Raw genomic sequence first — 17,145 nt, forward strand, 5'->3', positions numbered from 1 at the left:
ATAATTATGTCCCGGCTCCAGGACGGCCCCCAGAAATGGGCCTTCTCCTTGGCTCCTGGCGCCCCTGAACTTTCGTCTGTTGATTTTTTTTTTTTCCGCTCTCGGGCTCATCTATGACAAGACTGCCTTTGCCGAGAGTCAGCTGGTGACCTTACGTCAGGGTAAGAGACCCATTGAGGAGTACTGTTCTGACTTTAGGAAGTGGTGCGTAGCTTCTCGGTGGAATGACCCTGCCTTAAGGTGTCAGTTTAGATTGGGTCTGTCGAACGCCCTGAAAGACCTGTTAGTTATCCCTCTTCGGACTCTCTAGATCAGGTTATGGCTTTAGCGGTACGTCTTGACCGACGTCTCAGGGAACGACGACTCAAACGTTTTTGTGCCTTTTCCTCTAACTCCCATATGATAGCTCCAGAGGTTCCGTTGCTTCGTTCTTCCACGGAAAACTCGGATGAACCTATGCAACAAGGGCCCTCCGTATCTCCGCAACAACGTAGAGAGTTCCGCAGGAAGAATGGTCTCTGCTCCTACTGTGGGGATGACAAGCATCAAGTGAACGACTGTCCTAGGCGTAAGAATAAGCAGCCGGAAAACTTCCGCGCCTAAGTGATCATCGGGGAGGTCACTTGGGCGCACAGGTATTTCTCGTAAATATGAAACGTAATAAAATCTTGCTTCCCTTTCAGGTCTCTTTTGGTGGTAGGTCTGCTACCGGCAGTGCCTTCGTGGATTCAGGGACTTCTGCTAATATCATGTCTGTGGAATTTGCTATGTCTTTAGCTATTGCCTTTGATTGATTTGCCTAAACCTGTCCCGGTAGTGGGTATCGACTTCACTCCTCTTGCTAATGGTTATTTTACACAGCATACCCCTGTTTTTGAACTCCTTGTTGGCTCCATGCATTTGGAGCAGTGCTCTGTACTGTTGATGCAGGGATTATCGTCCGATTTGGTTTTAGGCCTTCCCTGGTTGCAGTTGCATAATCCCACGTTCGACTGGAATACTGGGGATCTTACCAAATGGGGTAATGAATGCTTGACGTCATGTTTTTCTGTTAATTCTATTTCTCCCCCTGAGGAGGTGAACACGCTACCTGAGTTTGTTCAGGACTTCGCTGATGTTTTCTCTAAGGAGGCCTCCGAAGTGTTACCTCCTCATAGAGAATACGATTGCGCTATCGATTTGGTACCAGGAGCTAAGCTCCCTAAGGGTAGGATATTTAATCTCTCTTGTCCCGAACGTGAAGCCATGAGAGAGTATATCCAGGAATGCCTGGCCAAGGGTTACATTCGCCCCTCTACTTCTCCGGTAGGTGCTGGCTTCTTCTTCGTAGGGAAGAAGGATGGTGTTCTTAGGCCATGCATTGACTACCGTAACTTGAATAAGGTCACTGTAAGGAACCAGTATCCTCTTCCTTTGATTCCTGATCTCTTTAATCAGGTTCAGGGGGCCCAATGGTTCTCTAAGTTTGATCTCCGGGGGGCGTATAACCTTATCCGCATATAAGATGGGGATGAGTGGAAGACTGCGTTTAACACGCCCGAAGGTCATTTCGAATACCTCGTCATGAACTTTGGGTTGTGTAATGCTCCGGCGGTCTTCCAGAATTTCATAAATGAGATTTTAAGAGATTACCTGGGGGTATTTCTTGTAGTGTACCTTGATGACATACTTGTGTTTTCCAAGGACTGGTCCTCCCACATTGAGCATGTCAGGAAGGTGCTCCAGGTCCTTCGGGAAAACAAACTGTTTGCGAAGACCGAAAAATGTGTGTTTGGGGTGCAGGAGATACCATTTTTGGGTCAAATCCTCACTCCTCATGAATTCCGCATGGACCCCGCCAAGGTCCAGGCTTTGGCGGAATGGGTCCAACCTGCCTCCCTCAAGGCGTTACAGTGCTTCTTGGGGTTCGCTAATTATTACAGGAGATTTATTGCTAACTTCTCGGTCATCGCTAAGCCTCTTACGGATCTCACTCGCAAGGGTGCTGATCTTCTCCGCTGGCCTCCTGAGGCTGTCCAGGCTTTTGAGGTCCTTAAGAAGTGCTTTATCTCGGCCCCGGTGTTGGTTCAGCCCAACCAAATGGAGCCATTTATCGTGGAGGTTGACGCGTCCGAGGTGGGAGTGGGGGCTGTCTTGTCCCAGGGTACCAGGTCCCTCACCCATCTCCGTCCCTGTGCCTACTTCTCCAGGAAGTTTTCGCCCACTGAGAGTAACTATGATATTGGCAACCGCGAACTCTTAGCCATTAAATGGGCATTTGAAGAGTGGCGCCACTTCCTGGAGGGGGCTAGGCACCAGGTAACGGTCCTTACCGACCACAAGAATCTGGTTTTCCTAGAATCTGCCCAGAGGCTAAACCCGAGACAAGCTCGATGGGCGTTATTTTTTAGCAGATTCAACTTTTTGGTTACCTATAGGGCTGGGTCTAAAAATATTGAGGCTGATGCACTGTCGCGTAGCTTCATGGCCAGCCCTCCTTCGGAGGAAGATCCTGCTTGTATTTTGCCTCCAGGTATAATCATTTCCTCTATTGATTCTGATTTAGTTTCTGAAATTGCTGACGATCAAGGTTCAGCTCCCGGGAACCTTCCTGAGAACAAGCTGTTTGTTCCCCTGCAATTCCGGCTAAGGGTACTTAGGGAAAATCATGACTCCGCTCTATCTGGTCGTCCAGGCATCCTGGGTACCAAGCACCTCATTGCCAGAAACTATTGGTTGCCTGGGTTGCCTAAGGACGTTAAGGCCTACGTCGCCGCTTGTGAGGTTTGTGCTAGGTCCAAGACTCCCAGGTCCCGACCAGCGGGCTTACTATGTTCTTTGCCCATTCCCCAGAGACCTTGGACCCATATCTCCATGGATTTTATCACCGATTTGCCTCCATCTCAAGGCAAGTCGGTGGTGTGAGTTGTAGTAGACCGCTTCAGTAAGATGTGCCCCTCAAAAAACTACCCAATGCTAAGATGTTAGCTACCTTGTTTGTCAAACATATCCTGCGTCTCCATGGGGTCCCTGTCCAATATTGTTTCTGACAGAGGGGTACAATTTGTTTCTTTGTTTTGGAGAGCCTTCTGTAAAAAGTTGGAGATTGATCTGTCCTTCTCCTCTGCCTTCCATCCTGAAACTAATGGCCAAACTGAGAGGACTAATCAGTCTCTAGAACAATATTTAAGGTGTTTTATCTCTGACTGTCAATATGATTGGGTCTCATTCATTCCCCTCGCCGAATTTTCCCTTAATAACCGGGTCAGTAACTCGTCAGGGGTCTCCCCCTTTTTCTGTAATTTTGGGTTTAATCCACGGTTCTCCTCCGTTTCACCTGGTAGTTCCAACAATCCCGAGGTAGAGGTCGTTCATCGGGAACTGTGCACAGTCTGGGCCCAGGTTCAGAAGAACCTAGAGGCATCCCAGAGCATACAAAAAACTCAGGCAGATAGAAGACGTTCTGCTAACCCCTTGTTTATGGTCGGGGATCTGGTGTGGCTATCGTCAAAGAACTTGCGCCTTAAAGTCCCATCCAAGAAGTTTGCTCCCCGGTTTATAGGGCCGTACAAGGTCATTGAAGTCCTCAATCCTGTCTCCTTCCGACTGGAGTTGCCCCCATCTTTTCGAGTACACGACGTGTTTCATGCCTCCCTCCTTAAACGCTGCTCTCCGTCCTTGGCCCCCTCGAGGAAACCTCCTGTCCCCGTTCTCACCCCTGAGGGGGTAGAATTCGAGGTGGCCAAGATTGTGGACAGCAAGATGGGCCAAGTCTCCCTCCAGTACCTGGTCCATTGGAGAGGATACGGGCCTGAGGCGAGGACTTGGGTACCCGCCCGGGATGTTCACGCTGGGGTATTGGTCAGGAGGTTCCACCTTCGTTTCCCCAATAAACCAGGTCCATCTAGAAAGGGTCCGGTGGCCCCTCATAAAAGGGGGGGGTACTGTTAATGATCTGCCAGGCACAGCTTCTGTATCTACGCCCATAGGTAATCAGTCTGCACCTGCTTCTATGTCTGGGAGACTGACTCCATCTTCCACCACTCAGGATGGCAGGCTTAGGAGTGGGAGAGCCTATCATAGCCTGGCCAGACGGAGCTAGCTCCCGCCCTCTGTCTATTTATACCTGCCTTTCCTGTTCCTCCTTGCTTGTGATTCTTCTCGTTTGGTTTCCTGGCCCTGCTGCAGCTTCTTGATCTATTTGACCCTGCTTCATATTGACCCTGGCTTACTGACTACTCTCCTGCTCTGCGTTTGGTACCTCGTACACTCCTGGTTTGACTCGGCTTGTTCACTACTCTCCTGCTCTGCGTTTGGTACCTCGTACACTCCTGGGTTGACTCGGCTCGTTCACCACTCTTGTTGCTCTCGGTGTTGCCGTGGGCAACTGCCCCTTTTTCCTTGCTTCTGTGTACCCATGTCTGTTTGTCTGTCGTGCACTTATTGAGTGTAGGGACTGTCGCCCAGTTGTACCCCGTCGCCTAGGGCGGGTCGTTGCAAGTAGGCAGGGACTGAGTGGCGGGTAGATTAGGGCTCACTTGTCTGTTTCCTTACCCCCGTCATTACACATGGCTTCACGTTCAGGACAAGAGAGATTAAATATCCTACCCTTAGGGAGCTTAGCTCCTGGTACCAAATCGATTGCGCAATCTTACTCTCTATGAGGAGGTAACTCTTCTGAGGCTTTTTTAGAAAAAACATCAGCGAAGTCCTGAATAAACTCAGGTAGAGTGTTCACCTCCTCAGCGAGAGAAACCAAATTAATAGAAAAACAGGTCCCCAGTATTCCAGTTAAACATGGGATTATGCATCTGCAACCAAGGAAGGCCTAAAACCAAATCGGACCATAATCCCTGCATTACCAACACAGAACACTGCTCCAAATGCATGGAGCCAACCATGAGTTCAAATACAGGGGTATGCTGTGTAAAATAACCATTAGCAAGTGGAGTGGATTCGATACCCACTACCGGGACAGGTTTAGGCAAATCAATTAAAGGCATAGCTAGAGACATAGCAAATTCCACAGACATAATATTAGCAGAAGACCCTGAGTCCACGAAGGCACTACCGGTGGCAGACCTACCACCAAAAGAGACCTGAACGGGAAGCAAGACTTTATTAGGCTTCATATTTACAGGAACAGTGGCGTAACTACTGCCGTAGCAGCCGTAGCGGCTGCTACGGGGCCCGTGGCATGAGGGGGCCCGTGTCGCCCGCCGGCACGGGCCCCCACCATGGCCGGAGGCTCCGCTAGCAGCCGCTATGGCTGCTACAGCGGGACGCCACTGAAGACTACGGCAGAGCAGGGAGGTATCTCCCCGCTCTGCCATTAAACAAAAGACATGTATCCCCTATCCACAGGATAGGGGATACATGTGTGATCGCTGGCAGCGATAAGGAGAACGGGGGACTGAAAGTCCCCTGAAGTTCTCCATCACAAACCTCGGACTTCCGGGGTCTGTGTCGGCAGCACCGTAGAAATGAATGGAGCGCCGAGCGCGCTTGTGCGCATGCGTGACCCGCGCTCCTTTCATTTTTATTGAGCTGCGCAGACCCCGGAAGTCAGAGGTTAGTCATGGAGAACTTCAGGGGACTTTCAGTCCCCCATTCTCCCTATCGCTGCCAGCGATCACACATGTATCCCCTATCCTGTGGATAAGGGATGCATGTTATTTGTAGCACACACTGTAGGTCGCATTTTTTTGGGGGGTTGGGGACGCTGTATGGCGTTCCCTACAGGGGGGGGCTGTATGGTGTTTCCTGCAGGGGGGGCTGTATGGCGTTCCCTACAGGGGGGGCTGTATGGCGTTCCCTACAGGTGGGGGGCTATATGGCGTTCCCTACAGGGGGGGCTGTATGGCGTACCCTACAGGGGGGAGCTGTATGGCGTACCCTACAGGGGGGGCTGTATGGCGTTAGCGCCATACAGTCCCCCCTGTAGATAACGCCATACAGTCCCCCCTGTTTGTAATGCCATACAGTCCCCCCTGTAGGTAACGCCATACAGCCCCCCCCCCTGTAGGTAACGCCATACACCCCCCCCCCTGTAGGTAACGCCACAGTACCCCTCTGTAGATGACGCCATACAGCCCCCTCTGTAGATGACGCCATACAGCCCCCTCTGTAGATGACGCCATACAGCCCCCTCTGTAGATAACGCCAAAAAGTCCCCCCTGTAGATATCTACAAAGGGGGCTGTATGGCGTTATCTACAGGGGGGCTGTATGACGTTATCTAAAGAGGGGGATGTATGGCGTTATCTACAGGGGGGATGTATGGCGTTATCTACAGAGGGGGATGTATGGCGTTATCTACAGAGGGGGCTGTATGGCGTTATCTACAGGGGGGCTGTATGGCGCTATCTACACAGGGGGATGTATGGCGTTATCTACAGGGGGGGCTGTATGGCGTTATCTACAGGGGGGGCTGTAAAAAAGGCACTATCTACAAGGGGGGGGTTGTGTGACACCCAGGGGAGGGGGGGCCCCAGTCAAAAATTTGCTATGGGGCCCAGTCTTTCCTAGTTACGCCCCTGTACGGGAAATACCTGTGCGCCCAAGCGACCTCCCCGATGGTCACTTAGGCGCGGAAGTTTTCCGGCTGCTTATTCTTACGCCTAGGACAGTCGTTCACTTGATGCTTGTCATCCCCACAGTAGGAGCAGAGACCATTCTTCCTGCGGAACTCTCTACGTTGTTGCGGAGATACGGAGGGCCCTTGTTGCATAGGTTCATCCGAGTTTTCCGTGGAAGAACGAAGCAACGGAACCTCTGGAGCTATCATATGGGAGTTAGAGGAAAAGGCACAAAAACGTTTGAGTCGTCGTTCCCTGAGACGTCGGTCAAGACGTACCGCTAAAGCCATAACCTGATCTAGAGAGTCCGAAGAGGGATAACTAACAGGTCTTTCAGGGCGTTCGACAGACCCAATCTAAACTGACACCTCAGGGCAGGGTCATTCCACCGAGAAGCTACACACCACTTCCTAAAGTCAGAACAGTACTCCTCAATGGGTCTCTTACCCTGACGTAAGGTCACCAGCTGACTCTCGGCAAAGGCAGTCTTGTCATAGATGAGCCCGAGAGCGGAAAAAAAAAAAATCAACAGACGAAAGTTCAGGGGCGCCAGGAGCCAAGGAGAAGGCCCATTTCTGGGGGCCGTCCTGGAGCCGGGACATAATTATACCCACTCGCTGGTTCTCAGAACCTGAGGAGTGGGGCCTTAAACGGAAATAAAGCCTAAAACTCTCCAGGAAGGAGAAAAAAGTCTTCCGGTCCCCTGAGAACCGGTCAGGCAACTTGAGGTAGGGTTCTAGAGTTGAGGTGGGGGGCACTACCAGGGTAGCATCACGCTGGTTGCACCTCTGAGCCAGGTCTTGGACCTGTAGGGAAAGACCCTGCATTTGCTGAGCCAGGGCCTCAAGAGGGTCCATAGTGTGTCAGGGACCAGGGTAGAAAAGGTATTTGGGCCTGTGATTGTGTAATGACGGGGTAGGGAGACAGACAGATGAGCCCTAATCTACCCGCTACTCAGTCCCTGCCTACTTGCACGGACCATCCTAGGAGACGGCGTACAACTGGGGACGGTCCCTACGCTCAATAAGTGCACGACAGACCAACAGACAAGGGTACACAGAAGCTAAGGGAAATGGGGCAGTTGCCCACGGCAACACCGTGAGCAACAAGAGTAGTGAACGAGCTGAGTCAAACCAGGAGTGTACGAGGTACCAAATGCAGAGCAGGAGAGTAGTCAGTAAAGCGAGGGTCAATTTGAAGCAGAGGTCAATAATATTAGCAGGAGCAGCAGAGCCAGGAAATCAGACAGAATCACAGGCAAAGGAGAAGCAGGAAATTAAGGTATAAATAGACAGAAGGCGGGAGCTAGCTCCATCTGGCCAGGCTGTGATAGGTTCTCCCACTCCTCAGCCTCCCAGCCTGAGTGGTAGCAGATCGAGACACTCTAACAGACCTAGGCACAGATGCAGGCTGATTAACCACGGGCGTCGACAAAGAAGCTGTGTCAGGCAAATCCATTACACTCTGTACTCACAAGTTTCTATGGCTGCTGTGTCTCCAGACTATTAATTCCTTGTCCAGTCTGAGCCTCACACAATCCCTCAGTATTTGCAGACAGCAGGGTTGTTATTCAGAGGCCCTGTGACCACCAGCCACCATGTTCTGATACTTGGTTCTTCTTCTAGATGCTTCTACACCCAGTGGTTGGCACCAAACATTTTATTCCATGGTGATGACAGCTGCCATTACAAATGTGGCTGCCTAGTGAACTACAACCAACAAGTTTTAATATCACAGTTGTTGGCACCGGGCCCTGCACTTGCTGTTGCCATCTGCATTAGGGCCTCCATATACTTCATATATTTACCCGGTCAGCACTTCTGAGTTGGGTCTTCTTTACTGGGTGGGTCCTGACGCTTTTCAGCAACAGGATGTTGTATTCACGCTAGCGAGGCATAGATAACGTTCTGATGCTGAATGGCATCAGGACCCACTGCTGCGCCCAGAGGTGAAGAGGACCAAACTCAGGGGCGCTGACTGGGAAAGTATATTGTGGATATTCTGCTGGTGCTCTGTATTTAAGCCTACCATGTGTGATACTGTTTGTTGGGGCCCTGTATCTAAGTCTATCTTGTGAAATACTGTCTACTGGGGCCCTGTATCTAAGGCCTGGTTCACACACCCTATTTACGGACGTAATTCGAGCGTTTTAACCTTGAATTACGTCCGAAAATACGGCTCCAATGCGCCGGCAAACATCTGCCCATTCATTTGAATGGGCTTTACGATGTTCTGTGCCGACGGTCATTTTTTTTACGCGCCGCTGTCAAAAGACGGCGCGTAAAAAAGACGCCCGCGTCAAAGAAGTGCCTGTCACTTCTTGGGACGTAATTGGAGCCGTTTTCCATTGGCACCATAGAAAACAGCTCCAATTACGACTATAATGAACGCAGCGAAAAACGCCGGCAACATGCCATTACGTCTGAAATTCAGGAGCTGTTTTCTCCTGAAAACAGCTCCGTGATTTCAGCCGTAATGGACGCTGCTGTGTGAACATACCCTTAGCCTATCATGTAAGCCCTGGGACCTAAAAAGTTGAATTACAGCCCTAAGAAATTTAGAGGCAGAGCATTGTTTTTGTTTTTTCCCCATTTTTTAACCAATACATGGAGCTCTGGGTAACGGCATACTCCATCTACTCCTTGTCACGGGCTGGTTCGTGATTTATCTACTACATATGAATAGCTCCAGCCAAGACAGGTGTAAAGATTATAGTGACACAGCACATTAGTGAAAATTCTGTACTATCCCATATATTCTGGAATGGTTGGAAAATAGTTAAAGGAATTGTCTCATAAAGTGATAACTCTGAGTACAGATAATGTGGTATTGTTACCTGAAGTCCTATATAACACCACAGGGCACGCGCCATATTTTTGGAATGCACATCCGCCATACATACACAGATGGTGTTAAGAGATTAAAGGGGCTGTCCTGGTTTAAACTTTTTATGTGGCAGCAGGAGAGGAGCCCTATCTAACCTCTCTCCTCCCCGACGTTCCTGCGCTGGGGGCTTCCGTCACCTCTGTTCTCTGTGTGTACACAGAGCAGCTGCAGCGGTGACATCACGTCGACTTCATCACCGCTGCAGCTTATTACTGACTGCAGCTGAGGCTATTAATAGGCTGCAGCGGTGATGTACTATCAACGTGATGACCTGCCGTATACAGAGAACAGAGGTGACGGGTGCCCCCAGCGCAGGAACGTACACCTTTGAAATCGTTTTTGTGGGGTTTTTTTAAATAAAAATGTCTATCAGTGTGTTTTGTGCAACTTTCTAAATACTTTTTATTAAAAATTATTTTTACTTTTTCGATACAGCTGCTTTGTATCCTGTATACAGAGCAGCTGTATCTTGTGCTGACACCTGAATCTGTCAGGTCCGCGGGACTGGTGGGTTCAGTGACATCGGATAACTCAACAGAAGGACACTAAAGGGGCAATAAGTGGCAAATGGGCACCAATGTGGCACTGAATCCTCTGCCCATTTGCCATTATAGCGCTTTTTAGACCCCCATTCAACTAAAGCCCACAGTCAGTGACTGACCTGCTGGGCTTCTCACTGCCCAGTGGTGCTGCTGGAGCCGCCGTGGCGAAGTACGTTTCCTCAGTGTTCCCACCAGCCCAGGAAACACATAAGAAGATAGTCTGTGCGGTGTCTCCTCCCTGTCTTGCTTCCTTAATGATGTCATCACGCCTGTCTCGACATTATGGATGCAGGACAGGGAGAGTGAGCGGTGGCCACGGCGCGGGGCAGCCAGTATTGAGATCAATGCAGAAAGTGAGTGGCACCTGACCCGCTGGCATCCCGAGAAGTGACCACGGCACACGTACACCCGCTGGCGCCCCCCTTACAGTGTTCACACGCTAAAGTAAACACGACTGTAAAATACGGAGCTGTTTTCAAGGGAAACCCACATCTGATTTTCAGCCGTTTTTAAAGCATCAAACATTTTTTGATTCGTTTTTTGGAACCGTTTTTGGACCAGTTTTTCTATTAACACAATGAAAAACAGCTCCAAAAACGGCTGAAGAGACATGCATTTCTTTTTATGGGGGGATTTTTATGCGCCGTTTTTTAAAACGGTGGCGTAAAAAAATGCCCCGTCTGAACGAAATGCAATTTTTCCCATTGAATTCAGTACTTATGTTTGTAGGCGTTCAGCTACCGCTTTTTTAACGCCCCGAAATACGCCTGAGAACACAGCGTGTGAACACACCCTAAGGAGTCAATTACGCATATCTATGTATGTAAAGATAGTGATTTTATGTCATACATGATGGGGAGATTTATAAAGTTATTGCAGAGAAAACTGTCACCCACAGCACCCAGGCAGATTAGCGCTTTTATTTGGTTAGAACATGAAAGCTATAAAGTGACTGGTTGCTATGGACAACTGCTCGTTTTCCTTATTATTATTATTATTATTAGATGTCCTATACTAATCATTACACATTGTTGTCTATGTATAAATAACGTAGTGGTTGTGTAGAATCAGCTGTGGTGCAGGAGGAGTGCAATGTAGTGACGGGGCAGGGGGAGGAGATCCACGTCTCCTGCGCTGGAAGTAGGGGAAAGGTTAACCCTATTGCCTCCTCTTGATTGATCGCAGCAGTGCAGCAGAGCAGACGTACACACGGGAGGATGCAGAGTGCCCTGGAATATGCCAATGCCTTATGTCCTAAGGCTCTTATACGGTGAGATACGTGCGTTGTACTGAGCGGCCTATTAGGAGGGTGTAGTATGGACTTGTGACTACAGGCGTCCATTATTGGATGGATGGAGACCGCTCTGGTCATCATGATCTGATCCGGCTCAGGAGAACTGAATCGCTCTTATGACAGGTTATAAGCGGTGACCCGGGACTGACTGCTGGTTTGGTGCCCAGATTATCACCCGGTGCCATGGGCAGTGCATTTGGTAGTGTTGCTGAATGGAAGTTGGGTTTTGTGTTGTCCTGACCGGTGTTTAATTCGGGGTCGTCCCTGGTGTATGCTCGCATGCAGTGGACCTGTACAATGACATGCCAACTGCTATCATTGTAATGTCAAAATACACGCGATCTATTCTAACCTGTATACAAGAGAGAAACTGGGGTGTCTGCAAAACTATGTCCTCCTGGGAGAAATCTCTACATCCTGAGACCATACCTTTCTCCCGATCAGACACCCACTTATTCCCTGGGGACACACAAACCTTAGACTATATATGTTATAATGCATAAAGATCTACAGATTACTGGCGTAAGTGTTTATAGGTAAGTCTTGGAGGGAAAAAATCTAATCAGTTATCTGCTATGCAGGGCTCAGGGCTGGTTCTAGGCTTTTTTAAGTGAAATGGGCCCCCTCCTATCTCAAATTGGAGATGGGGAAAGTGCAAGTATGGTTTGTATACCTGCCCCATTTCCTCATGGATGCTGCACACCTGGCAGGGATGCTTCTTCTGTAAGAAGATGGTGCAGACGCCAGTACTTGATGGGGGGGGGGGCGTTATCGAATGCAGAGACCCTCACCTCTGAAAACTCCCCTAAACTACAGTAAACTGCTTAAAAGATCCCCCCCTCCCCCGTAAGGCCCCATGCACATGACCGATCCTATTTTTTCATCTGTAATTACGGACCCATTAATTTCTATGGGCTACGGACAGCTTTCCATTTTTTTACGGACACCCCATAGAAGTCTATATGCGCTTCCGTAATTCCAAACGGCTATTGATGTGCACCCATGGCCATCCATAATTACGGAAGCGTTGCTGGGAGATGCCAGGTTTGCAGATATTGCACATCGTTTGTGGTTTTAGATCCGTATATACTGATGCACTACAGTCCGTATTTGTGGATACCGTTCCGTATACGGATAAGTTGCGGGTTACTATGGATCGGTGTTTACGGATGGATGACAATACGGTTGTGTGCATGGGGTTTAAGCCTGTAAATGGGCAGTGTACTTCATGCTAAAGACGAGTTCTAGGATTCCTCCATTACATCGCTGAGCTCTGAAGTCCTCCCTATGGATCCGCATGCAGCGCATGATCTGTTTGCGGACTTACAGCGGGGGAATGCGATTGAATGAAAACCTAAAAATTGGAGTATTTTAAGCTATTTACAGATTACTGTAGTCTAGGGTTTTTTTTTGGCGGTGACCGTATTTTTAAGAAGCCGAGTGCAGAAGGCAAGCAGAGACGGGGGGGGGGGGGGTCCTTCTGATATGTCACTAGTATCTTTAACATATCAGAAGATCATGCTGATTAGATCTTCCGTTTAGGTTAGGGCTACACGGCGACTGATATCACAACATAAAAAATGGCTGCAATTTACTGTCACAGCTATTTTAGGTTGCGACTTGGTTGCTAATCGAAGGCGCTTAAAGGCAAAAATGGTGAAATGTGGCAAATAACTTGCTGTATCACATGGCTTATATTGAAATCTATGCTGGAAAAGTCACTTGCAGTTTGCAGCCATAAGGGTAAGGCTGGGTTCACACGACCTATTTTCAGGCGTAAATGAGGCATATTATGCCTCGATTTACGCCTGAAAATACGGCTACAATACGTCGGCAAACATCTGCACGTTCATTTGAATGGGTTTGCCGACGTACTGTGCGGACGACCTGTCATTTACACGTCGTCGTTTGACAGCTGTCAAACGACGACGCGTAGAATGACTGCCTCGGCAAAGAAGTGCAGGACACTTCTTTGAAACGTAATTTGAGCCGTTTTTCATTGAAGTCAATGAAGAACAGCTCAAGATTACGGGCGTCAAAGATGCCTCGCAAAATGCGAGGAGGAGCTTTTACGTCTGAAACGAGGCAGCTGTTTTCTCCTGAAAAGTCTGTCATTTCAGACGTAAAAGCCAGTTCTCGTGTGCACATACCCTAAGTCTACATGTGGTGTAAACACTTTGGGTTTTCCACAACGGATTTCATTGTGGAAAATCTGCAGCATAATCCAGTAGCAGCAAAGTGGCTGAGATTTGAACAAATCTTATCCACGCGTTACCTTAATAAAAGAAAAAAAAAACAGCCCGAAAAAGGCGTTCATTCAACTATGTTTTTTTTCTATCCACAGCTTGTCAATTAATCCTGTGGAATCACTTGTTTTCTGTTGCGGGTTTTCCCCATTGAATTCAATGAGGAGATAAAACCTGCGACAAATAGCAGATGGTGCGATTGTTTGCGGTGAAAAAGCTGCGATTGCGACCCAAAAATCGCAATCAGAAAAAAAAGTCTATACTTGCCAAGATCTCTCTACTCCGGCGTCCGGCCTGGCTTCCTGGGATGACGTTTCATCCCATGTGACTGCTGCAGCGAATTACTGGCTACAGTGGTCACATAGGATGAAACTTCATTCCAGTAGGCCGGGTTGCAGGACGTCAGAGGGACGCATCACCATTTGGTGCAGGTTTTTTTGGCCAGAATTCCCTACTTTTACGCAGCGTATTCTACCTTTGTGAACATACCCTAAATCCAGCAGATGTGATGTAGTGTCGTGATTTCATTTGGTCGCCTGCACCTCCTGGGATCTCCACGTATCGGAGATTTGTGGTTTATGTGGCAACATACAGGAGGAGACTAAAAGGAGAGGTGGTAGTAAACTGTCAAGAATACTTAATGTATCTATATGGAATATCAGAAGACCAGGTTGATTGACTTTCCTATCTAAAAGGGTGTCCCACTTTAATTTCTGGATTATCCAATTATCCACTTGCTTGGCTGCTTCAGAATTCTCCTAGACTTTAATGGAGAAAGCAACGCAAATGGGCAACCATCTCTACTATTTATAAAGGACATATAATGTAAATGTCTTTAAAAGGTTGTATGAGATATAATAGGCTTACTATGGGCTCATACTGTACCTCTGACTTAAAAGGGTTTTCTGAGACTTTGATATTGACCTATACTTGGGATAGGTCATAAATATTACATCGGTGGCAGTCCAACTCCCGGAACACCATTGATCAGCTGACTGAAGGGGATGTGGCTTCTTCATTGTTTACTTGGCATAGTGGCTGCAACTGGTACTGCTTTGCAGCTCTGTCCCATTCAAGTGAATGGGACTGAGCTACGTGACCAGGCACAGCGACTTCCAAATGTACGGCGCGCTTCTTGGTAAACTATGAAGAGGCTACTGCGCCTTTTAATATGCAGATTAACATGGAAAGCCGCCATATAGGCAATGCTAAAACACTATCCCTGTCCATTCATGTTCCATACTGTTCTGGTAAACTAAGCTTATGCATCAAAATCTTTATATTACAAATGCTTTAACAAAATAGGGATACAAATGGACCAATAAAAATTTTGACAATCATCAATACATCTGAACTATCATAGGGAACGCCCCTCTTTAAGGGCTTGTCCACACAACGGAATCGCTGCAGCAATTCTGCACAAGCTAGCAGAAAAACCGCACCACTTGCTGCGTTTCTTACAGCAGAAAATAGTGCGGATTTTGCTGTGTTTTTAAAAAAAAAAAAAAAATTTCTATGCCGGGAGATGGTGATGTTTTCTCAAACTCAGCGATTCAGTCCACTTTCCGCAGCAGGAGTTGGCTTGCTGCAGTATGAAAAATATGCACCGCAGGTGAATTTCTTCTTGGAAATCTTACGCAGCGTATGGATGAGATTTAAGCCTCACCCACTTTGCTGCTACTGTACTCTGGCGTGTATTTTCCAACCGCAATTCCGGACAGAAAATACGCAGTAATTCCATTACGTGTGGACAAGCCCTTAATCTTACACTCTCATTAGGGAAGTAGCTTGTATTACAGTACTAGCTATATGTCCTCAATCCTTGTTAGCGTGAAAGGTTCCTTGACCCAATTCTATTAAAAGAATGTTTGTGTGAGAACAGGATTTATTCAAATTCTGTTCACTACAATATGATGCCTGACCTAGGCGGCAAAAATGCCAACGTGACCTAGCTAGAAAAAAAAGCTATATAGCCTACTTTCATTTTGTCTACATTCTCCCAACACCTACTAATAATAATATAAATGTAAAAAAAAAAAAAAAGTGTGTGAATATTTTTCTTATTATCTTGTTTAATTCCATGTCCTCAGGGCTGGTTTTAGGGGTAGCAAACAAAGTAATTGTCCATTGCCTCTAGCTCCAAGGAGCCATCTGGGGACGGGACCCCTGGTAGCAATCTGATATTTACCATAGACTCCTTCGCTGTCTTAGACCACCGGGGAATTTATAATTCACCATTTTACTACCCTAGACCACCAGAGACTTCAAAAATGACAAGAAAAACTGACTTCAAATAGTGAAGCTTTACCTTTATGGTATGTGCACACGGCAACGCCAAATACGTCTGAAATTATGGAGCTGTTTTCAGGAGAAAACGGCTCCTGAATTTCAGACGTTTTTACAAGTGCACGCGTTTTTTGCGGCGTCTTTTACGGACGTAATTGGAGCTGGCTTTCATTGGAGTCAATGAAAAACTGCTCCAATTACGTCCCAAGAAGTGTCCTGCACTTCTTTGCCGCGGGCGTAATTCTATGCGCCGTCATTTGACAGCGACGCGTAAAATGACAGCTCGTCTGCACAGAACATCGTAAGACCCTTTGCAAGCAATGGGCAGATGTTTGCCGACGTATTGGATCCGTCTTTTCCGGCGTAATTCGAGGCGTAAAACGCCTCCATTACGTCTGAAAAGAGGTCGTGTGCACATACCCTCAGGGTAGGAACACACACAACGTAAACACTTGATTTTCCGCAACTGATTAATTGCAAAAAATCTGCAGCGTATTACAGTAGCCGCAGTGTGGGTGAGATTTTAAGAAATCTCGTCCCCACACTGGGGTAAATATCCGCACATAAACTGACTCCACCGCAGCACGTCCATTAATTCTGTGGATATGCAACTGTTCTGCTGCGAGTTTACCCATTGAATTCAATGGGGTGCTTAAACCCGCAACAAAGCAGTGTGTTGCGATATTTGTGGGGGAATCACAGCGATGCGGCGCAAAAATCGCAAGTAAGAAAAAAAATCAATAAAATTGTGCTTATCCAGAGTACCCTGCTTTTTCTTCAGTCCGGCCTCTCTGGATGACGTTGCATGCCATGTGACCATGTCACATGGCCTGCAGCTTCATCCCAGGAGGCCGGCCTACGCGCCGTGAAGAGGAAGCGGGTAAGTACGAACGTTTTTACTTTTCTCTAAAAAACCTATGTGTAAATGTGTCAAATATGCTACCGTTTTTATAAAGTGATTTTTAAAATAGTCTTTTATTTTTTATTTTGGGGCATTTAATTAGGATTCCCATTTACTATGGTAACATTTGGTGCATTTTCAGTGCGCTTTACACGCCAAAAATGTGAAATTACACTTTTTTTTCACACTATGCGTAATTTAAATACGCTCGCGTAAAAAGTGCATTGTATGAACTAACTGCGTGCTTTCCCATTGATTTTGGACATGTATTTCGGCACCGTAGACGCAACATAATACGCTTCAAATACATGCCGTGTGAAAAGGGCCTAATCCTGAAAGAGGAACTTGCGAACGTGCCTGTGGCAAAAATAAATTTTAAACTAGTTAGTCTTCTTTGAGCGTACTACCACCATAGCTTGGGGCAGGCAGCTTTT

At 47.6% G+C, this 17,145-nt stretch overlaps 1 protein-coding gene across 2 annotated transcripts in view; it reads left to right on the forward strand.

Annotated features, from left to right (window-relative positions):
- Nucleotides 1-11,072: 11,072 nt before the first annotated feature.
- The window catches only part of CIDEA (cell death inducing DFFA like effector a), a 46,300-nt gene continuing 40,227 nt past the window's right edge, over nucleotides 11,073-17,145 (forward strand). The window contains exon 1 of one of the 2 annotated variants that reach the window (XM_075826443.1): nucleotides 11,073-11,254. In XM_075826443.1, the coding sequence (XP_075682558.1) occupies nucleotides 11,202-11,254 (53 nt within the window). In that variant the 5' untranslated portion in view covers nucleotides 11,073-11,201. Of the gene's footprint in view, nucleotides 11,255-11,391; nucleotides 11,815-17,145 lie in introns of those variants that run through there. The other variant, XM_075826445.1, reaches the window with a different exon arrangement.

The sequence above is a fragment of the Rhinoderma darwinii genome, chromosome 5 (genome assembly GCF_050947455.1).
Source record: "Rhinoderma darwinii isolate aRhiDar2 chromosome 5, aRhiDar2.hap1, whole genome shotgun sequence".
Lineage (NCBI taxonomy): Eukaryota > Metazoa > Chordata > Amphibia > Anura > Rhinodermatidae > Rhinoderma > Rhinoderma darwinii.